Consider the following 18,799-nt stretch of genomic DNA (forward strand, 5'->3'; position numbering starts at 1 on the left):
CTATATTTTATATATTCCAAGTTGATAAAATTCTTGAGAAGGAACTAAAAATGGTACAGCAATATTATATAGTAATGTGATTGACCTTAAAAATCAAGGTCATAAAATATGCATTTAGAAAGTTTTTGCTTAAGTTACATACCTTACTATTTTTTATATAAATTTAGATCATGATGCTAGGCAAAATAGTTTTACATATTTTATCCATCTTCACAGCAGGCAAATAAACAGTGCATCATTAAAATCATAGTATCTCATGTTTTATTTAAACAACAATTATTCTATGGTTTCTGTAATCATTACATGTAAGATACTTCTAATAATAAATCTTATTAATAAGGATGGTTTTCTTTCTAGGAGCATACATATAAATTTTCTATACCTGGGATTATTTTAAAAATAAAGAAAATCTTTCACTATGGAAGCAAATTCGTTCCTAAACTTTGGAGGCATTTGTAAGTCATTTGTGTTCTGTAATTTGAAAACTTGTCAAAACGTTTGAGTATCCACATCTAAATAAATTTTTACAAATTAACCATTAAAATTAAAAATTAAATGTTAAAAGGGAAGAATACTTGAGCGATATTATGTAAATCAATATACTCCAACAAATAAAAATACACTAATAATGAAACAAAATACAAGAAGCGATTTGTTTTATTTTAATTTATTTTCTTCATATTCAAAGGTATATTTGTACTCCCTGTTGTTATTTAAGCAAAAGAGATGTAGAATACTTAATATCATCACTAGATGATAGTTACTATATCACTGCCAAGTAACATATGAAAATCAGTTAAGCTTATATGTAACATGGATCCCTGTATCAAATTCAACTTGGACGCTACATATCCTAAATTATTTTATATTAATAGGATGCAATTTACTTGAGAAAAAGTAATTTAAGAGCAGGAGCATCTGAATTTTTCTTAATCATAAGCCATAACTATGTTAAATTATTTGTTTCTAAGTAGCATTTAATGTAACAAGAAGCTGACAGAAACATGTTTAGACCAAACTCATAATCCTAGTTTGGTAAGAAAAAATAATAATGTTGATCAGAAAAATAAATTCTGGATATATGCATCAGAAATGTCCTTTTTGGATGCAGACATTTTTTTGGAATAAACTCATACAATCACCACCTTCCCATATAAAACTATATTGTATTCTAAATATTTTCTTGCACTGACTAGTGTATTCTAGCTCTCCACAAATAATGCATCTATGCATTTTTATTGTAGTCAATTTAATTCTAATCACACGCACACATGCACTATATGAGAGAGTAAGAAAGAGAATACAAAATAAATCAACAATAAACAAAACGGTAGATTAAGTGAAGTTCATTTAAACAAACCTAAAATATGACCTAGGAACATTGTTACTGAAACACACACATAAAATAATTATAACATATACATATATGTATATATAAAGTTCTTTAAATATCCAATATTATCTGAATAAGTTTTTTAGATATTAAGATTGGATGTGATTTTTCCCCTCCAAATACACAAGTTGCCTTAAGTGTGTATTAGACAGTATATTTTTACTTCCACAAAGACTATGAAAGTGCTCTATACCTGGGACAATGTGGAACTCTATGATGCTTAGCAGACTATATAGCCACATAATTGCTCATTTTCACTGCTTCCAACGAGGCCTGACAGCTCACCAGTTTATAGCAGTGGCAGATGACTAGAAAAAGAAAGTTCTTGTTTTCTAACTTCCTTTCAGAAAAGATTTCCTGAAAATTCAGGATTGAAAAAAAGGCTTATGAATAATGGAACACACTGCTACACTCAAGCGAGTTTTATATCTTTGCAATATTCCTATCACATGGAAAAAAGTCCAGAAGTTACCAAAAAAAGCAAAAAAAAAAAAAAAGCAATGCATTTAATAACTTCTTAAAAGTAATCACAACAGTAATAAATATGAAAAATCATTTTTAATTACCTCTGTTGAGTGACGCTGAACTGTTTATATCTCCAGTAATGAAGGAAGACTCTGACTGCTTTCGGACTGTGTCATTCCACATTCTACGGATTCGGCTCTTGATGGGGGGAAAGGAAAAGGAAATGAACACGCCAAGTAGTGAATTCTCAAAAAAAAAATCATTTTTTTCTTTCTTAGTTATACGAGACCTTTGTTTCTGGCATCTGGCAAATACACAACGTCTACATGCTGGCAGTACAGTGGCGTGAGAACATCAGAAAATAAACCAATGATAATAATTTGTTTTTATTAAGTATAATTCTAAGTGCCTACACACAAAACAATTATAACTGTGAAAAGGAATAAATGTAACATACTATACCAATTTAAACATGCTGAAAATATATATAAATGTTCTTGACACAGTTAGAATTATTGTTTCCAAGGCAAAACAAATTATTTTCATTGTAATTTTAATGGGAATGGGATATTTAAATTTCTATTACATTGTCAGTTTTATTAATAAAATATTTAGTTCATGAATTAAAAATCTTGTAAGAAAGAGTTTGGTAAGAAAATAACATAGAATATTATTAAGATTCTACTGAACTTAATTAACATTTCCATTTATTTGTAAGAAGACCAATGTAATTTTAAAGGTTAAACACTATCTTGACGTTTCTTTTTTAAGAAAGAGATAAAGGAAGTTGATTTACCCTTATTCAGTGCTTCACAGTAGGAAGTTTTATAGAGAACTGAAAATTCTTACATCATTATTTATATTCTGAAATGCAATATTCTAAGTGTTGGATAATTCAATAAAGCAATGTGGTATTTTTCCATTTTGGGGGGATTATTTTTCTGGTTTATTTTATTTTGTTATTTTATTGAGTTAGGGATCAAAAGAGTATTAACAATCTTGTGAGGAGAAAACAAAATCTTTCAGAAGCTTTTCCAGGGATGAAATAGTTATAAGCACTATTTATTATACTGCCAGTGGTGAAAACGAGCTCACAAATGGGTTATGTTCCAAATATATTTGCACTCCTTGAATAATGGGAGTATCTAATCTTAAAATTGGTTTTGTGAATCTTGGGACATGGTTATCCTTTGGCAGTATTATCTATAATGTTATATAGGTCAGCAAACACGCACATACACATGCATATACAGCAAAGCTAATTTTTAAAAAAGCATAATAAGAAAACTGGTGCAGGATTTGAGACCCTGATAACCTGAGAATATTTTTTATTGGAAAATATTTCAAGGCTTCAAATTGAAATGTTGGGAACAGCTGCTTCAAACTGAAATATGGAGAAGGAATATTGAGAACATTGGTTTTATTAATTAATTAATTAAAATATTAAATACTCTCTACTATATGCCAAATACTAACCTAGGAAATATAAAGGGGAAAAGCAATTCCAAAATGTCTAATCATGTAGCCACAAATCTCCATAGAAGCATTAATTACTACAACTCAAAACTATAAACAACCCAAATGACTATCAGTGGTAGGATGAATGAATAAATTATAGAATGATACACAGCAATGAAATAAAAAAAAGGAACATAGCCTACTGCAACAATGTGGATATCTGAGAAAAGAGATTTCATGTGAATAAGGATCAAAACATATGCAAACCAAAATGTAATGTCAAAAGTTCAGATAATTGTTATACTTGGAGGTGAATGACTGAGAAGGGTTCAAAGGGTTTCTGAGGTACCCCCAATATGATATTATTTGACTGGGAAGGCATACTAAGTATTTTAGGCTTTTGTGACTATCTGTTATACTCCTTAACTTAAAACATTAGAAAGTGCATGTAATAAGGGTATATGTCCTTTTTTAGAAACACTGAGGATACTACATTGAAGAAGTGACATCTTAACTGAGAGTTGATGAAATTGTGATTTGTTAGGTGACTTCTAAATGAGCTGCCCCCATTATCTCATCTTCTCTTAGTCTCTTCTACCTGGGCTAGCCACACCTATTCTTCAGCATTCCTTACCATGCCAAACAAGCCTCTGCTTTAGGACTTGATAAACCTGTTTCTTCTGCCATATACAGGTATGGGTAGCTCCATCAATTTTAAGGTTTTGCTCAAAAATTTTCTCCTTCAAGAGACCTAACTCATGACTACCTTATTTAGAACTAGAGGCCCGATGCACGAAATCTGTGCATGGGTAGGTTCCGTAGGCCTGGCCAGTGATCAGGGCTGATCTGTGCGGTGACCGGCGGGGCGATCAGGAGGGGCCCCACTGGCACCTGCCTTGGCTGGCAGCCTGGTGCCACCTGCTGGCCAGTCCCTCCCCCTGGTCACCACCCTTTCAGGGGGCAGATGCTCAATGCAGGTTCGGGGCAGCTCCTGCATTGAGCATCATAGCAACTGGTTGTTCTGCCATTTGGTCGATTTGCATATTAGGGTTTTATTATATAGTACTGTATTCCAGGTACACGACTCTACTATCACCTCCCATAGACATTGCCATTTACTATAATACTACACATTATAATTATGTACTTGTTTCTTATATTTAACTAGAGGCCCAGTGCACGAAATTTGTATACAGGTAGGATCCCTAGTGGCTGCCAGCTGTAGGCCGGGGTCTCCCTTCCCTGGCTGCTGGCCAGGGCTTTCTTTCATTCTGCGCTGCCCCCTGGTGGTCAGCGTACATCATAGCAAGCAATTGAACTCCCAGTTAGTCGAACTCCAAGTTAGTCGAACTCCTGAGGGGACACTTTGCATATTAGGCTTTTATATATGGAGATGTTCAACATCTAATGTCTAATATCTACATTATACAGGGGTGGGCAAAAGTATGTTTACAGTTGTGAGTGTGCAAAACACAATTTATTCTTATGTTACTACTAGAGGCCCGGTGCATGAAATTCGTGCACAGAGGGGGCTTGTCCCTCAGCCCAGCCTGTACCTTCTCCAATCTGGGACCCCTCGAGGGATGTCCGACTGCCCCAGGCAGTCGGACATCCCTCTCACAATCCAGGACTGCTGGCTCCCAACTGCTTGCCTGCCTGCCTTCCTGATTGCCCCTAACCGCTTCTGCCTGCCAACCTGATCACCCCCTAACCACTCCGCTGCCAGCCTGTTTGCCCCCAACTTCCCTCCTCTGCCAGCCTGGTCACTCCTAACTGCCCTCTCCTTCAGGGTTGATCACCTCCAACTGCCCTCCCTTGCAGGCCGGGTGCCTCCCAACAGCCCTCTCCTGCTGGCCATCTTGTGGTGACCATCTTGTGTCCACATGGGGGCAGGATCTTGGACCACATGGGGGCAGCTATATTGTGTGTTGCAGTGATGATCAATCTGCATAGTACTCTTTTATTAGATAGGATAGAGGCCTGGTACAGGGGTGGGGGCCAGCTGGTTTGCCCTGAAGGGTGTCCCTGATCAGGGTGGGGGTTCTCTTGGGGTGTGGGGCGGCCTGAGCAAGGGGCCTGTGGTGGTTTGCAGACCGGCCACGCCCCCTGGCAACTCAAGCAGAGGCCCTGGTATCTGGAATTTATTTTCCTTCTACAATTGAAACTTTGTAGCCTGGAGCAGAGCCAAGCCTGGGGCTCCCTCTGAGGTAGGAAGCCATTTCTGTTGGGGTTATAATTGAAACTTTGTAGCCTTAAGCGGGTGGGCCTGGCCAGGGTGTGCGGAAAGCTTTGCTTCCCCAGTTGCCGGGGACAACCCTAGCCTGCTCTCTCAAGCTCCATTCTGCCACCATTTCTGTTTGAATTTGTTTACCTTCTATAATTGAAACTTTGTAGCTTGAGTGGAGGCTTAGGCCTGGCAAGGGCAGACAGAAAGCTTGGCTTCCTCTGTTACCTAGGAAACCTTGCTCTCTGTGGCTGTAGCCATCTTGGTTGGGTTAATTTGCATACTTGCTCTGATTGGATGGTGGGCGTGGCTTGTGTGTGTCGGAGGTATGGTCAATTTGCATATTTGTCTATTATTAGGTAGGATTAATTTATTGCAATATTTTCCATACAAATAAATCTACATTTGCCTACCCCTGTATTGGAGGGTCTACCAAAACAGAATTTTTATCTTTTTGTTAACTGATATATCACACAACTGAAACAATGCCTGGTACATGATAAATATTATATGTAGATATATAGAATATATAGTTTATATTCTTTCTGTGTTCTAGGCTATGCTATGTATTTTTTATGTATTCATTTCTTGAAACCTCAGAAGAACTCCCTGAGATAGGTAGTCTTTATTCATTAGAAATCTGAGCTTCAGAGGGTAATTAACATGTCCAATGTCACAGACCTAATAAGTAGAATAACCCGTATTTGAACTCAGTTATTTGGTTTCTGTTCTAGGAGTTTTACAACTCACTCTACTGTATAAAATAAGAGTGGAATAGGAACAGAAGAAAAGGGAATAGTATTGCATTGCAGAGGAAAAAGTATATAGTATGTGACATAAATCCAACACTTAAAATTTCATGGAATGAACCCAAATGAACCTTAGAATATGGAGGTAAAAAAAGCAAGTCACAGAAGACTGCATATAGTAAGGTATTACTTAAAAGAAAGATTTTACACATATATTTTCAAATATGTTTTTATTGATTTTAGAGAGAGAGGCAAGGAGAGGGAGAGAGAGAAACGTTGCCTCCCATACACACTTGGCTGGGGAGACCCAACCCACAACCGGTGCCAATCTGTAACCTTTTAATGGATGGGATGGCTCTCAACCAGTGGGCCACATTGGCCAGTGATTTAAAGAAAGATTTTAAAAAGGTATACTAAACAACATCTATTTTTGGGGGATGGAGAAACTATTAGTATAAGTCAAGGAAATGAAAAAAAAAAAGTTGTAAGTTTTTCTCTGGTGAAATGGCATAAAGATTGATTAAGGAGAAGTCTTAAGAAGGGGCAAACATATGGGACATGTTCTATTTCCTAACTTGGACGTTGAGTTCACAAATGTTCATTTTATTACTATGCTTCACAATTTAATAAATGTTATATACATTTTTATGTGTCAAATCATATAAGAAGAGTTATTAATTCATCTAAAAAGTCAATAAAATAAATAAAATATAAATGACAACAATTAAAAGAAGGTCAAAGTGGGAAGGACAATATCTCAATCCATAGTTTTTATACACACACACACACACACACACACACACACACACACTCACACCAAAACTCAGTGAATACATCTCAGTGAATACATGTTTATGTGATTATGGGTATTGCCGAACTTTTATCTTACTGTTTTTAAATATGAGAGGGAAAGAGAGATAGAAACATAAATGATGAGAGAGAATCATTGATTGGTTGCCTCCTGCACTCTCCACACTGGGGATCAAGCCCACAACCCAGGCATGTGCCCTGACCAGGAATTGAACCATGACATTCTGGTTCATAGTTCGACACTCAACCACTGAGCCACACTGATAGGGCAGTATTGCTAAACTTTTAAAAGTGATTAGTCAGGAAGTAGATATAGGGGAGCAACTGGTGTGTAAGATTTTCACATTTTAGTCTTGTCAATGGATTTCCCTCCATTATCTACCTAAATATCCACATGATTTTTATTACATGTGGATGATATCCTGTCACTTACTTTTCTAAATCATCCCATTGACTTTCTAAAGGAATCTAAATAAGATCTACACTCACATGTGCTTACAAATACCCATGGATCTGTCTTTACTCTTCTCTTTTGAATTCATCTCCCAATCACTTTTTCATCCACTTTAACCTATGACAATCCTTCTATTCTGGAATTTGCAAGTTCTCCCCTACCTTATGGGCTTTGTATTAGATGTTCCATCATCTGGAATTCTTTCCCCCTGAACTCCCTTCCTATCATTCAGAATCTTGGCATACACATCGTTTTCCAAAATAGTCTTCTTCAGCACTGAATCCAAGGAGCCACCTGGACATTAGGCATCTGTTGGTTTATTGGCTTGTTAATAAATTTTCTGTCCTCCACAACTAGAATTGAAGCTTCTCAATCATAGGGGAAGTTAATTGTCATTTAACCATTGAATCTCCAAAACTTAGAAGATTGCTGGGTATTCTACAGGAGACACTCAATATTTCTCAATAAAAAAAAATAATATATATATAGAGAGAGATTGCTATTTTAGAAGTTCTCTGATGTGAAAAGGCATCCATACTCCTAAAACTTACCTTAATATCAGTATTTTAGATTTTGCTTATGAAAGGTCAGTTAATATGAAATACGTTAATTACTTTTACTTAAACATACTGGATTTAAGTAACTTTCATTTTATGTTGGGTTGGAGTGTCATTGTTAATTAGAATTAGTATTACATTAAGCATAGGAAGATAATGTATGGTTTTTAGTCAAGATTAGAATTGTGATGTTAAAATGATAAAAGTGAAAAAATATGATACAACTTTAAAATACGTATCTGTAGTAACGACACTAAAAATGGTAGCTGCTCCAGTTTATTGAGCACACACAATTTGTTTTAAGTATTTTGTATTCCTTAGCTCAGTATTCCTAACAACATAAGAAATCAGTATTATTACCACCACTTTACAGATGGAAAAACTGAGAGTTCAATGAGATTAAGTAACTTGTATCAGAGCAGATATATGGCAAAGATAGTATTCACAACAAGGTCTACCCAGCCACCAAGTTAATGATTATTCTATTGAGCTGCATTGCTCTATCTTGTAGCTTAGAAGTATTGATAAACACTGCACAACATTGCTGTAATATAATAAATGAAAGTCCCCAATATCATGTTTTCTTAATGGAAAATTTCAATAAAATGACTACAGGATGATGGTTGGTGAGCTCAATTATATGAAAAGCATGCAGGACCTAAGCAAGCTGGATGATATACAGAATCTCAGCCATTTCAATTAAAATTTTGTGGAAAAGATTACTACAAGAGGAGATAGGAACTATCAGGTATTATAAGGGACTGGAAGCAACATCTATACTAATAAAAGGGTAATATGCAAATTGGTCATGACGCCCTCACAGTAACAACCGAACAGAACAGCAGGTTGTGTGGGGCAACCAGGCCGGCAGGGGGGTTAGCGAGGGATGACCAAACAACTGACCAGCAGGCTGCGTGGGGCGACCAGGCCGGCAGAGGGGGGCAGTGAGGGGCAACCAGGCTGGCGGGGGGGGCAGTTGGAGGTGACCAGGCCAGGGGGGGCAGCAGTGAGGGGCGACCAGGTTGGCAGTGGGAGGGGGGCAGTTAGGAGCGACCAAGCTAGCAGAGGGGGGCAGTGAGGGGTGACCAGGCTGGCAGGGGGGGAAGTTGGGAGTGACCAGGCCAGCTGGGGGGCAGTTGGGGGCCAACCAGGCCAGCAGGGGGGCAGTTGTGGGCAACCAGGCTGTTGAGGGGGGCTGTTGGGGGCAACCAGGTTGGCAGTGGGGGGGAGTTGGGGGTGACCAGGCCAGCTGGTGGGGCAGTTGGGGGTGACCAGGCCAGCAGGAGGGACACTAAGGGGCGACCAGGCTGGCAGAGGGGGGCAGTTGGAGGAAATCAGGCTGGCAGGCAGAGGCGGTCAGGGGTGATCAGGCTAGCGGAGGGGAGGCAGTTAGGGGCGATCAGGCAGGCAGGCCGGCAGGTGAGCAATTAGCCAGTGGTCCCAGATTGTGAGAGGGATGTCCGACTGCCGGTTTCGGCCGGATCCCAGGGATCCGGCCGAAACCGGCAGTCGGACATCCCTTGAGGGGGCCTGGATTGGAGAGGGTCCAGCTGTGCTGAGGGGACCCCTCCCCCATGCACGAATTTTGTGCACCGGGCCTCTAGGGGCCTTGTGCTGGAAGCATCATTAGGTGTGCCCCAACTCTTACGTGAGACTTCAGATTTCTAATTGGCAAGTTTCTAGTTCTAAACTAAGAAATCTCAGCCCACCTAGTTGCAACATCTGGTCCCCTAATTTGAAACCTTAGTAAGGCATAGAAGTAATAAGACAAATCAAATTCAAATGACTAATAATTGTGTATTATATCTATATAATAAAAGCCTAAGTGATTGTTAAGGCAGAACGACCAGTTGCTATGATGTGCACTGACCACGAGGGGGCAGATGCTCAATGCAGGAGCTTCCCCCTGGTGGTCAGTGCACTCCCACAGGGGGAGCGCCGCTCAGCCAGAAGCCGGGCTCATGGCTGGCGAGCACAGCGGCGGTGGCGGGAGCCTCTCCCGCCTCCACTGCAGGTCGGAGGTAAGGAGCAAGGGGTCCCAGACTACGAGAGGGCTCAGGCTGGGCTGAGGGACCCCCAGTGCAGGAATATTTCATAATCATAATTTGCGGTTAATTTAAGTGATAAGATAGACGCATAGGTTAGTTATGTTAGTTTAGTTCAAAATTTTAGATTGATATTAGATGTGTGGTTTTATTTGTAAGTTAAAAAAGAATTTCATTAGTTTGAGGAAAGTACTTATGAGAAAAGTTCAAGTGCTAGTTAGGTGTGTACAACTGTACAGTGGATGTGTGTGAGAGAATCAGATATATTAAATTTGTAAATGATATTTAATGGTTACAAGGATAACCCAGCTGCATGGCTCAGTGGCTGAGCATCAACCTATGAACCAGGAGGTCAAGGTTCGATTCCCAGTCAGAACACATGCCCAGGTTGTGGGCTCAATCCCCAGTGTGGGGCTTGCAGGAGGCAGCTGATCAATGATGCTCTCTCATCATTGATGTTTCTATCTCTCTCCCCACTCCCTTCCTCTTTGAAATCAATAAAAATATTTGTGTAAAATAAGGTTACAAAGATATTTAATTTTCTTTTTTTTATTATTTAATATATTTTATTGATTTTTTTACAGAGAGGAAGGGAGAGGGATAGAGAGTTAGAAACATCGATGAGAGAGAAACATCAATCAGCTGCCCCCTGCACACCTCCTACTGAGGATGTGCCCACAACCAATGTACATGCCCTTGACTGGAATCGAACCTGGGACCCTTCAGTCCACAGGCCGATGTTCTATCCACTGAGCCAAACCGGTTAGGGCAAGGATATTTAATTTTCTAAGTGTATGAATTAAATTGTTTAGGGAAATTTAATCTGCTAAATTTATAAACCAATTAAATAATAATCAAAGAACAAATGAAGTGATCTTTCTTATGTTATGTAAAATTACCAAATTTACAAAAAATAATTAGATTTATTGGTTGAGCTAAAGGAGTTAAGAAAATACTGTCTTTATCTATAACTTTATTTACATTCAAGTCTTCTTCAGAAAATTTTAATCAACAACATTGAAAACATGATTGTTTCTCCCACTGAATAATGCAGTCTTAAAAATATCAGCCTGCTAGTCTGAACCCAAACCCACTCATGACCCACATAATGCTATGTCTTTACCTAACTGGCTCATTCTAGTCTCCGCAAGTTGCTGAAATTTCTACATAATAACCATTAGGCTAACACTGTGGCCTGGGACAAATGGCTGACAGGTTACCTAAAAGTTTACAGTTTCCCTGATGAGGGACAGAGCAGCTACTCTATCTAGTGTTGGGCTGATGGCGGTAGCATTTAGACTAGTTTAAACAAGAAAGCTGTTACAGTAGCCTTCCCTCCCCTGACAAGTTCTTCAAGTAATCAGCCAACAACACGCTATGAGTTGTAACTGTTTTTACTAAGCATACCATTTAATAAGTAAATACTTTTAGTATGTGATAGAGAAATATTACATTGGTTTAAAGAAGCAATTAACTCAAGAATCACATATGTAAAATATTAATTTTTTTAGAATTTTGGTTGAAGTGCCCAATTCCTTTCCCACCTCTGGACTCAGTCCACTGAACCAATTGGAAACAATTAATTGTTACACAAACTTAGACGCTACGTTTCTTGATTTTATTGCAATTTGGTTTCTTAAATTTTTGTTATAATCATGCCTGCTTGAGACACACTAAAAGCTGATGTGTTAAACACTTGGGATAGAAAATATAGCTGATCAAGAAAGGGAGGCATTCCATAACAAAACATAGGTGAAAGGTATTTCATTTTAATTAACAAATATGGTTTACCTGTGAGCCTGTGGAGTAGCGTCCAGGAGTTCGAGAACCAGATGTTTTCCCTGAGCCAATGGAACTCTCTGTACTTTTGCCACTACAACAATGTGTCCGCAGGCATTTCCCGTACTCTTTTCGTACCTAGCCAATGAAAAAGTCACTTCGGTGAGCAAGCCACTCATTTCAGCCAGGAACTATGGTATAAAATACGTGAGTTTTATTTTTAGATAATATAATGATTTATTTGCCATACAGACACAAGAAAGTTTGTTCAGCATATTTTTACAATATAAAATAATGATATTCATACCATTTAACTTGAAATTTTGCTTAGAGACTTTTAAAACGCACACTTCCAATCACACCATAACAATATACCTCTTAGATCAAAGAACCAAAATGTAAGACTCCCCTAGATGCTATTTTAGGCTCATAAATTTGATATGAAGTATCCTATTGGTGCAACTGGCTTTACCCAGAAGTCTAGCAAGGAATTTATATAGAGAGAAGTGGGGATGGAGAAAGGGAGGGAGAGAGTGAGAGAAAGAGAGCAGAGAGAGAAAGTATTTAAGAAACAGCAAAAAGGAATGCATTAGGCTTAAGCATTTTTTTAATTTTTTAAAAATAATTTCAGAGAGAAGGAGAGAGGGGTATAAACATCAATGATGAGAGAGAATCATTGATTGTCTTCTTCCTGCACACCCCCTACTAGGGATCAAGCCTGAATCCCAGGCATATGCCCTGACCAGGAATGGAACCCTCATGGGTCAACATTCAACCACTGAGCCCTACTGGCCGGGCAAGCATTTCTTTTACATGTACTATATTTCTTTGAAGTTTACTTCTCTTAAAAGAGATCAAATTTGCAACTTCAGAATATAAGATTCAAAATATTTAAAATGTATTTTCTTGAAATAGTTCTATTCAATAATCACAGAAATATGGTTGCTTTTCTTTATCACACTGCTGATTAAATTCTTAATCCAGTTATAGTATAAAACACAGGAAAAAGGAGAAAATATTTTAAAGTGAATGTTTTCAAACAGTAAACTATTATATCAACTATTTGGTGTAAACTTTTATCATGTTAAAATTTTTGATTATTGCTTATTCATTCATACATAACACACAAAAATTAACAATGACTGCCCTAAATCATACCTCTACTACCAACATCAACAAAAATTATCCCAACCATGAGTCCATTAACTAAAACACATTCTGGGACAGGCTATTGGCTGGTTATACATCCACAAATTTATACTCATTACGAGGTAACATGGTACATACGTTATTCTTAGCTCTTTATATACTGACTTTACATGAGTTCATCTTTCCACAACTTGTGACAATGTAATATCCCAATCTAATTTTATTTCAAAATAATTATAAATATATACTTTTTGAAGAAGGTTATTTATAATAAAAAAGAATGATATATTAAAATTAGTAATCAAAACTAAAACATTATATCTTAAAATTCTAAAGTTTTATTCTAGCACAGATTTAGCAAATTAGGGAAAGAATGAACTCAGATTCGGTTGAAGAACTTACATGTATGGAATGACTATTTTGAAATAGGAACAAGAACATGGAGTCAGGTGAGTCAAGACATGGAGTGCCTGCTGTAACCAGGCAGCGGACCAAGAAAGGCTTCTCAGAACAGAGGACTTCTGAGAAACTCTTCAAAAGATAGGTTGGAATTAGCCATTTTAGAGGATTGGGTTGAAGGAAAGGATAGATAAAAGAGACAAAGGCATTCTAAGTGTTGAGGAGCATGTGAGCCAAACAGAGAGGCATGATGTACTAATCTTTGAAGCCTTTCTCTGATAGGAAATGCCAAATTACATATCTTTAATATACTTAAGATTGTATTGATCTGTTTTCTAATCAATCTCTTCCATGCTACATTTATCTATATATATAAAAGGCTAAGTGACTGTTGCATCCAAAACAACTGAATGGACGACCAAACAGGTTGTGTGGGGCAACCAGGCTGGCAAGGGGGTTAGTGAGGGGCGACCAAACAACTTGGCAGCAGGCTGTGTGGGGCGACCAGGCCCACAGGGTGGGCAGTTAAGGGCGACCAGGCTGGCGGGGGGAGAAGTTTTAGATGACCAGGCTGGCAGGGGGGCAGTTGGGGGTGACCAGGGTGGCATGGGGGGCACTAAGGGGTGCCCAGGCCAGTGCGGGGGCAGTTAGGAGCAACTAGGTCAGCGGGGGGGGGGGGCAGTTGGGGGCGACCATGCCGGCAGGGGGAGCATTTGGGGGTAACCAGGCCAGCAGGGGGTGCAATTAGGGGCTATCAGGCAGGTAGGCAAGTGAGCAGTTAGGAGCCAGTGGTCCCGGATTGGAAGGGTGCATGCTGGGCTGAGGGGACAGCCCCCCCGCCCCCGCACAAATTTTGTGCACCGGGCCTCTAGTCAATAATAAGAAATACTTATTTTTATTCAGTGTTACCAGCCAATTCATATTTTGTAAAGAAATAAGCTTTTGCCCATATACATGAGTATCCTGGATATGTGTGAGTTTTGGGGAGGGTGGAATAAACATGCTTCTAGTTTTTAATCACTAATTGACAGGAACTGTACTAGGCCCCTCCCTAATAATGACTCTGGAATATAATTATTACCTACATTTTACAGATAAGTACACTGAAAATGTTAAGTAATAAAAGTAAACTGAAAGACTAAAAAGGTTAAGAAATGTGCCTTATGTGAAAAAGTCAAAATTTCATGGGTGTTCTGTGATCAGAAAGTTCTAGGAGACCACATTTCTAACATTAATATATGACCAAAAGGCATTATATATTCTTAATATAATTATTAAAGTAATCTACTAGGGTTAGTCCTTCTCTGTAACTGGAAAAAAAATAAAGACAGCTGTTTTAATTAGATTTGAGAGAGCTTAAAATAATCTCTTCACAAAGGTAAGCACTATCAATTACAGTTTATTAATTTGTACTGAATTTATGAAGCATCTTTATGAACCTAAACTTTGATCATAACCTACATCCTACTGTTTTTTTTCCTAATATACTCAATTCCTAATTTCTCTTTTTAGAAGAGACAGTATTTTTTTAAGGAAGTGTTTTAAATCTAAACAGATATTTTTGGAGAGAGAGAAAAGAAAGAGAGAAGAGAGAGAGAGAGAGAAGAAAGAGAAACACTTTCCTTCCTATTACAAAGGCAGCAGTATTGTATAAGCCACAGGAATTCATCATGGACTATTTACATTTTCCAACAAAGGTTAAATGTTCTAAACTAATTATATAGATAATCAGCATATCAAGATACCCAGTGATGTCAAGTCTCACATTTAGCTATATTACTTACTAGAACATGTCCATTATATATTTTTATTTAAATTATAATAAAAGTTATTTGATTGTTAAATAATTTGCATATTCTAATCTATTATTTCACATGATATTCCACCTTACCCCAATAAAATATGTTATTATTTCAATGTGGGGTTGTTTTAGAATAAGAAGATGGGAAAGAAAATATGCCTTACCAATGGGACATTTCTTTTATATACTTAGATCAGAAATAAAATAATTCTGAAACTCTGAGATGTAACACATAATTTAATGCATAACAAAAGAAAAAGTGATAACTTTAATATCATCAGTGGAAATACTAGTGACACAATTATGCAATCCATATTCAGAAAAAAATGACAACTCAGCATTTGATTTTTATTAATGAGTTGAACCCTATTAAAAATAGCTCAAAAATAAAATATTGCACATTTTTCTAATGAAAATGTATGAGCAACTACATTAGCAGGGGCATATTTTTGAAATTCAAAAAGATGGCTTAAGAAAAACCTCTGAAAAGAATTATTATTTTTAAAATATCTATACTACTCAAAGCCATTTATAAATTAAATGCAACCTCTATCAAAATTCCAATGGTATTTTTCACAGAGATAAAAAAAATATCCTAAAGTTTGTACAGATCCACAAAAGACCCTTAATAGCCAAAACAATTTTGAGAAAGAACAAAGAAAGAGGCCTCACACTTCCTGATTTGAAACTATACTATAAATCTATATTAATACAGTATGGTATTATCATAAAAATAGACACATAGACCAACAGAATAGAGAGCACAGAAATAAAACCCTGCATATATGGTCAACTAATAATTGATAAGGAACCCAAGAATTCTCAATAGGAAAAGGACAATCTCTTTACTTAAATGGTGTTGGGAAAACTGTATAACCACATGCAGACAAATGAAATGGAATCCCTATCTTACACAACTCACCAAATTTAACTAAAAATGTATTAAAGACATAGACCTGAAACCATAAAACTCAGAGAAAAAACATACACATGGGAAAAGCCCCTGGATATTGGTCTTAGTAAATATTTTATGGATAAGACATCAAAAGCAAAAATTAATAAGTAGAACTACATCAAACTAAAATGCTTCTGCACAGCAAAATAAACAATCAATAGTCCTGGCTGGGTAGCTGAGTTGGTTAGGCACTGATTGTCCCAATACACCCAAGTTATGGGTTAGATCCCTGATAAGGGCACACACAAGACTCAACCAATGAATGCATAAATAAATGGAACAACAAATTGATGTCTCTCTCTCTCTCTCTCTCTCTCCCCCTGCCTCCCTCTCTCTCTGTAAAATCAAATAATAAAAAGGCAATCTACAGAATGAAAGAAAATATTTTTGAATCATATATCTGATAAGGGGTTAATATCCAAAGTATATAAAGAACTCATACAAATCAATAGCAATTAAACGATGGATGGAGGTCACGGATAGTCATTGATCCTAAGAAGACACACAAATAGCCAGTATGAAAGATGCTCACCATCCCTAGTTATGGGAATGCAAATTAAAACCACAGTGAGATATCACCTCACACTTGTTAGAATACTAATCATCTCAAAGATAAGGGATAAGTGTTGGTGAGGATATGGAGAAAAGGGAGCCTTTGTGCACTGTTGGTTGGAAGGTAAATTGGCACAGCCATGGAAAACAGTATGGCGGTTTCTCACAAATTAAAAATAGAACTACCATACGATCTAGCAATCCCACTTATGGGTATTTATCCAAAGGAAATGAAATCACAATCTTGAAGAGATATTTGCACCCCCCTGTTTCCTGCAGCATTATTCACAACTAGAGGCCCAGTGCATGATTGAGTCATGCACGTGTAGGGTCCCCTACACGCTTTCGCTTTCGATTGCAGGGGAGCTGGGTGTCTGTCCGCTGGTGCCCCAGGCCTTTCAGAAGCCTCTGCCCCACCGGAGGCTTCTGAAAGGCCTGGTGCTGGAGCAGACAGGCACCCAGCTCCCCCGCTTTTGATGGTCTGCGGTGGGATGTGAGCTCGCTGCCCCAGAGGCCCCTTCTGTGCCGCAGCACAGCCATGGCGCAGACACTGAGCTCGAGCCGCCGCTGGCGACGCAAGCTCAGCGTCCCGCCGGCCCAATCGGCTACCCCGGCCACCCCGAGTCCCTCCCCCTGTGCCTCCTGCTGGCCCAATCATGGGCGTAGCGGAGTGATGGTCATTTACATATTACCATTTTATTAGGTAGGATAGCCAAGATATGGGAACAACCAAAGTGTCCATAAATGAATGAATGGATAATGCAATGTGGTGCATACATACAATGGAATATTATTCAGCCATGAGAAAGAAGGAAATCCTGCCATTTGCAACAACATGGATGAACCTAGAGGGCATTATGCTAAGTGAACTAAGACAGAGATAAATATGTATGATCTCAAATGTGGAATCTAAAAAAGCTGACCTCATAGAAACATAGTAGAATGGTGGTTGCTAGAGGTTTGGGGTTGAAGAAATGTGGAGATGTGGGTCAAGGGCTATAAACTTCTAGCTAGAAGACGAGTAAGTTTTGGGGATCTAATAGACAAGATGATTATAGTAACAGTACTCCATTGTATACTCGAGAGTTGCAAAGGGAGGAGACCTTAAATGTTCTCACCGCAAAAAAGAAATAGAAGTTATTTGAGGTGATGGAGGTATTAGGTAACACATTTCACAACACATATGTGTATCAGATGAACATACTGTAAACCTTAAATTTATAGAATGTTACATCTCAATTACAAAAATAAAAAGAATCAAAGAAAAATCTCCTAAGACCACTTCTGCAGTTTCACAGAGAAGTCCCTGGTTGGTGTTTTTACTTTTTTTTTTTCCTTAGGGAAAAAAAAAAAAACAAGGCGGGGGGGGAGACAATAATTTTATGTTCTTTATGTTCTCTGATTTGGGCCATGTTCTTGATACCAATAAAAATGCCACAAAAATTTAAAAATTTCAAACACAGAATGGTTGAAAGAACAATATGCTATTATATATTATTATAAATCATAAAAGGATGTTTATATATAGGGATTTGACTATTTTATTCATAAAGGGCCAGGCAATCAGTATTTTAAGCTTTGTAATTCAAGAGGAAAAACTAAGAATGTTGTCACATACTTATTTTAAATTTTAAATATAACCACTTAAAATGTAAAAGTCATTTTTTGGTTGATGGGCTGTAAAATATTAAAGGCAGCTTAATAAATTTAGCCAAAGAGCTGTAGTTTGCTAAACTCTGTCCTAATGAATCATGAAATCGAGCTTGACATATTTTTTGAAAATTTCAATGTTAAGTAAGTTAAATATATTAAAAACTCTAGATTTAGATTTGGGTTGTGAGGTTTAATATCTCTACCTGGATATCAAACTCAATTTCTAGTGATATCAGTGATGTGTATTTGCAGACACCCTTCTCAATTTTTGTTTTACATCCCATCAGTCTCTCAAATGAAAAATTTAAAGAGAGAGATATTTTTGCTCTTTATTTTCCAAAGAAACATTTTAGGTA

The 18,799-nt window shown here is 37.7% G+C and overlaps 1 protein-coding gene across 3 annotated transcripts in view; it reads right to left on the reverse strand.

Moving 5' to 3' along the window:
• The window catches only part of ADGRL3 (adhesion G protein-coupled receptor L3), a 492,939-nt gene that overhangs the window by 27,183 nt on the left and 446,957 nt on the right, over nucleotides 1-18,799 (reverse strand). For all 3 annotated transcript variants that reach the window (XM_054728772.1, XM_054728769.1, XM_054728767.1), the window contains 2 exons: nucleotides 11,947-12,072; nucleotides 1,960-2,056 (listed from right to left, as the gene is read on the reverse strand). In XM_054728772.1, coding sequence (XP_054584747.1) covers nucleotides 1,960-2,056; nucleotides 11,947-12,072 — 223 coding nt within the window. The remainder of the gene's footprint in view (nucleotides 1-1,959; nucleotides 2,057-11,946; nucleotides 12,073-18,799) is intronic.

This window comes from Eptesicus fuscus, chromosome 2 (assembly GCF_027574615.1).
Source record: "Eptesicus fuscus isolate TK198812 chromosome 2, DD_ASM_mEF_20220401, whole genome shotgun sequence".
NCBI lineage: Eukaryota > Metazoa > Chordata > Mammalia > Chiroptera > Vespertilionidae > Eptesicus > Eptesicus fuscus.